Source organism: Quercus suber, unplaced genomic scaffold, assembly GCF_002906115.3.
Source record: "Quercus suber isolate HL8 unplaced genomic scaffold, Cork oak 2.0 scaffold_41, whole genome shotgun sequence".
Lineage (NCBI taxonomy): Eukaryota > Viridiplantae > Streptophyta > Magnoliopsida > Fagales > Fagaceae > Quercus > Quercus suber.
In genome coordinates this window covers 926,603-932,017 of record NW_027069506.1, presented here as the reverse complement: position 1 = coordinate 932,017, position 5,415 = coordinate 926,603, and the positions used below count along the sequence as shown (strand labels likewise).

At 37.8% G+C, this 5,415-nt stretch overlaps 1 protein-coding gene across 1 annotated transcript; it reads right to left on the bottom strand.

Annotated features, from left to right (window-relative positions):
* Nucleotides 1-990: 990 nt before the first annotated feature.
* LOC111984252 (G-type lectin S-receptor-like serine/threonine-protein kinase LECRK3) lies at nucleotides 991-4,033 on the bottom strand. The gene has a single exon (XM_024015879.2). It carries the CDS (start codon nucleotides 3,811-3,813, stop codon nucleotides 1,363-1,365), a length of 2,451 nt encoding a protein of 816 aa, XP_023871647.2. The 5' UTR covers nucleotides 3,814-4,033; the 3' UTR covers nucleotides 991-1,362.
* Between the last annotated feature and the right edge of the window lie 1,382 nt (nucleotides 4,034-5,415).

Below are 5,415 nucleotides of genomic sequence, written 5' to 3'. Positions count from 1 at the left end.
GAAACTGTTAAACGAAAGGTCCAACTGCTGAGGGTTGTGCTGATATTTATTATTTTTGTTTGTGCTTTGGCATTGAGCTCTGGTTGCTGCAATCATGCCTAAGAAACAAAATTACTTTCTTAGCATGGTTGATTGAGAAGCGCATGCTTTCATTCATATCATGTGGAAGGAAGTGTCTCACTAGCTCATAGCTACTCCGTTTCCTCTTATACAGATGATGATGATGCTTTTGGTTGAGACTACAATATCTAGCCTGTCAATTTTCTAGGGAGCATTGCCCACAAGCTAAACAGGACAGAAGCAGATGACATCAATAGTTAAAAGGTGATCTGAACCCAAGATTTGGATAGCCTGCCTTCTTGATTACAGTTGTGCTTCCCTCAGGGAGCAACTTTAATGCAATGTATTTTGCTACAGCTCACTCAGAACTGCTTATAAGTACGTCTTCATTAATTAATTCTTTTTACTGGTTTACAATGTCAAACACTCATCGTCTGTCATTTTGGTATAATTTGCTAATATTGATTTCCTTAGATGCTTGGTAAAGTATGATCTACATCTAATGTTTTATTCTTGTGAAGATATGAAAATTTATTGTAGAGATACGAATGTGTTTTTTTACACTGATTCCATGGTCATTTGTTCTTCTTGACTTAAGAGTTACGACCTTGTTGCAAATGAAAAGAAACCCAGAATCCATCCAAAAAGAAATGAAGCATGCTCCCAATCATGTGTAAGGCAAACAGATGCTCACCAAAAATGACTGTCAAATTCCAATATAATTGATTAGTAATAGAATAATCAATTCTTATTCGTCATTATTTGACAGAAACAGCTTCCTGTCTGCTATTACAATTATAAAAATCAGCATTACGGAAACTGTGGAGTAGTATTCAGATAATTCTTGGATGAGGGAGGAAGTGCAGGATTAGAAAATTCTGGAGCAGAAGGAGATTGATAAATGGAAGCTACGCTCAACATTGAGAAAGATGAAGGGAAGTCATCCTCAGACACACTGATACCATTCAATAGAATCAATATGAAAGACTTACAGTAGTTTAAATTCATAGATATCCACACTATATATAGACTATAGACACCAACAACCCCCAAAGTTACAACTAAAGGTCAAAACACATTTACAAAACAAACATGGTAATCTACAAAACACACCACACTTAGTAAGCGGTAGTACTAAGCTTAAATTCAAGACAAGATCTATTGATTAATACAATCTTTCCAAATGACTAAACTTTCAAAGGCAGTCACGAAAATGCTTATTTGGAAATTATTTGGCCTATTATGACACTACATCACTTAGACACTACTATTATTTGAAAATCCCATCGATGACTTTTCAACTTAGGACGTTGAACTGTAGAGGAAAGGACATGGGGGTGCAGAAATCTCAAGAATGCCATCTAGCATATGAGTGACTTCTCTCATGGAAGGCCTCAATAATGGCACATCCTGTACACACCAAATTGCCACCATTACTAGCTTCTTCACCCAATTCATATCACTAATAGCCTCTTCATCATTTTCCACCAATCTTTCAACTTTCCCTCTACTATAGCATTCATATGCCCATTCTGTAAGTATCGCTGCCCTCTCCATCTCAACTTCCACACATCTCCTGCAACTAACGATCTCCAACAACATGACACCAAAACTATAAACATCCACCTTTACTGTAACTGGTGTGTTTTTGAACCATTCCGGTGCAACATAGCCTTTAGTCCCCCCGATGCCAGTGAGAGTCCGGGTTTGTTGGTTCATCAAAAGCTTTGCCAATCCAAAGTCAGAAATTTTGGCTGTAAAAAAATCATCCAAGAGTATGTTTTGAGGCTTTATGTCACAATGAATGATTTGCATGCTGCATTCTTCATGTAAGTACATTAGTCCTCTAGCAATTCCTATTGCAATCTGCATTCTTTGTTGCCAACTTGGTCTTATTACTCCAAAGAGGAAACTCGACAATGAGCCATTGTACATAAACTCGTACACCAAAATTCGGTGTTCACCTTCATCACAATAGCCAAGTAACCGTACCAAATTCTTATGGTGAGTTTGGCCAATCACGGTTACTTCAGTTTTGAATTCCCTCTCACCTTCCTTTATCATCTTGTCTAGCTTCTTGACAGCAACATAGTTGCTATAACTTGATACTATTACCCCTTTATAAACAGTGCCAAAAGAACCCCTGCCCAATTCTTCTTTGAACCCACTAGTAGCTTCTTCAAGATCTTTGTATGTAAATGAACGCAGATTCATATCAAGATCTTTTGTATGTAAGGTTCTGTAGAAATTTGGCTGTTTTCCTTGCCACAAACAGAAGACAACTAGAGAAATTGCAGCTACAGAAAAGAAATTAAAAAATACAGAAGTACCTAGGAGGACTGCAAGGATCAATATCTCTTGATTCTGCCTTCCTTGGCCTGGATTTGGATTTGTAGGATTCTGTGAAGAGCTATTCAATTTAAATTTCTTGAATAGAGCTTTTCTATCAATGGCGCTGCTGTTGAACCTCCCATTAGAAAGCGGTAATTTCTTCTTCCAACATCTTCCTGTGCCATTATTAAACTTTGGATCCTGGAAAATGGTGACTGCACAATAACAATCACGCAGACAAGAATTCTTGCATTCAAATTCTGTTGTGGGTTGTAGTAGTTCATAGTCAGCTAAAGGCCAATCAGCATACTCCATCTCCAAGAATTCAAATTGATCTTCCGAAATCACAGTACCCATCTCATTACATTCATTCATGTAGCTTACATCGTCTTGTTTGCAGCCACTATACTTGTTATTTACATCCAAGAGAGAGAAGCCTGGGGCGCATTGGCACTCTGGCATACCATGGGCTACCAGTGAACATATGCTATTATAACCACAAGGGCCACTTCCAAAAGTGTCGTAAATATCCAGGCAGATGTTTTCAGGAACATACCAAGTTGCAGACCAGGTTTGGTTTCCAGTAAAATTCTTTGGGTGAGTATAGAGTCTGAAAACACCATCAAAGTCAAGTGTTGCCCTGTAGTAGGAGTCTGAGTCTGTCCTCAAGACCTCTCCCTTTGATGAAAGGTTGGATATGCCTCCCAGTGAGTTCTTGACTTGAAGGTAGCCCGACTTGTCCAAGATTACCTCAGAAACATCTTGTTTAGCATAATAAGCTCCATAAGGATTTTGGGTGTAGATATCTATTTGATTTAGTATCAGAACGTATGAGGAATTTGATTGCTGTGGGTTATTGAAACGGAGCTGAAATTTACCCACCCCATAGTTTTCTTCGGACACGCTAGAGAAAAGGTTGCTCCCAGAACCCAATACTTGGGTTGGTAACATGGTATTGGTTGGTTCATTGAAGCTATTCCATAAGATGCTTGAGTTTGTGCCTGTTATAATAAAATTCCCAGTGTCTAGCATAGCCCCATTTGATACTCGAGGATTCTCATTGCTGCTGGACCTCCACAACTCCCATCCACCTGGAGCTTTGAGTACAAGTTGTCCAGCTGTGTTAAGCTCAACTTTTGATTCTCTCTCTGCCGGGTAATCTCTGTTTGCAGACCAAACTATAGTTTCATCTGGTATCTTAGCAAACCAGATAGCAAGAAGGAACTGATCTTGTTGACCTGGAAAGCGACGGAATCCAAATGAAAAATCACCAGATGGTGAAGTCCATGTGGAGTTATCATCTGTGGCAAAGAGAGCTGAACCCACACTGATGCTAGTATAAACTTGAGCTATTGCAGGAACCAGGTGGGTGATGACAAGGACAAGTAAATGGCAGTGAAAAGAAGTGAGTGCTGAAGCCATTGGAAAAAGATGGAGATAATACTTTAGTGGTAAATGGTGGTCTTATAATGAACTTTGTGCAGCCATGGTGAATATAATTGAGTAAAGGAGTACAATTTGAACTTTGCCAATGGTCAAAACAGTCAGGAAAACCAGAATGCAGGCAGCAGGAAGGCAATCGATACATCTCATAGTCATAGATCACAAAGGCTTCAAAATCTCACTGTTTTGGATTACTTATTTTTTGGATTTTCAACCACTATGTCACTTCTGGCACGGCATGTGCTTTGACTTAGACGAAAAATTGACATTCTCAGATGGTTTTTCATCTAGTCAGGAGTGAGCAATTGCTGTAAGATAATTGGTGAACGGTGACAAATATAAAGAGTATCTTATCAGCAAACAACCAAAACAATCAACCTTAATTTGGCATTAATTTGACCCTTCTTACTTGTTGCATTAAAAAATGAATAGTAGAATAAGTGAGTAGTTTGGTTTTAGTTGGATAACGTGGGTTTTTGGTCATTTCATTGGAATCAATCATTCTAGCTACTTGGGAAGTTGAAGTAGTGTAATTTGATTTTTCGCCTAGAAACTAATGTCCATGACCATGAGCAGACAACCGGTTTCTACCTTACTGAAAGGGAAGAAACGAACCTTCATACACCTGATATATACTGTATGAGAAATACTAAGAATGAATAATCCTCTCTGAATTGTTATAGTATAAATATATTCTATATCGTGTTCATCACTTTAGATTTTTTTAATCTTTTGGTTTATGGCATGTGGCTTTAATTGTGCTGGCGAGTCGGCTAGCAAAGAGTCAAACTTTGTCTTGTCTATTTTTACACTACATAGGGTAGGTTTATACGTGGACTTAAAGAAGTCCTATTCTAGTTGGTTTTGATCTTCATAGGTTGAAAATTCTAGAAAAAAAAAAAAAATACTTTGAATTGTTATAAGTTAAAAACCTTGTGCGCCTGGTCGTAATGGCAGACTTAGTTATGCTTAGTTTCAACCTCAAAATAACCATAAACGTATTTTCATCCGTATATGCGACAAACAGAACAAGCATAAGGTGTCATCTCAACTTTAATGTGATTTTTTTATGTATAAAATCAAGAGAAGAAAATGGCTTGGTTCTTTGCTGTAGTTGGGTCTTTTAAGGACTTTATTAACAGTGGCCTGCCCCTGCTATTTGCCAAGTTGTGGTGAAGCTTCAGAGTAGAGGTATTCATTCAGTTCTAATGCTCACAAGCAGCAAAGAGTGGACTTTCAGCAGTTCAAACAGTTTTAGGTTGAGGCAGCACAAAGGATGAAATTCCACTACTGAGCTTATTGTTTCTTAACAGACCGACTCATGAAGAGCATTTGTCACTGCATGCATGACTGCTTTATACCAGAAGTAAAGTAAAGAATCATGCTCCTGATTGTCAAGCTTTAATTGGAGTATGAGACAACACAAAGAATGAATGATCCTCTCTCAATTCTTAGTATACCTTTTTATGAGAAATAGAAAAGTTGTCAAAAAATCAATTGCTTTTTTTTTTTTAGCATAAAAACTTTTCTAAAATGATTTACTAGTAGATGTCTTTAGGGCATCCCTTAACTTTTCCTTAT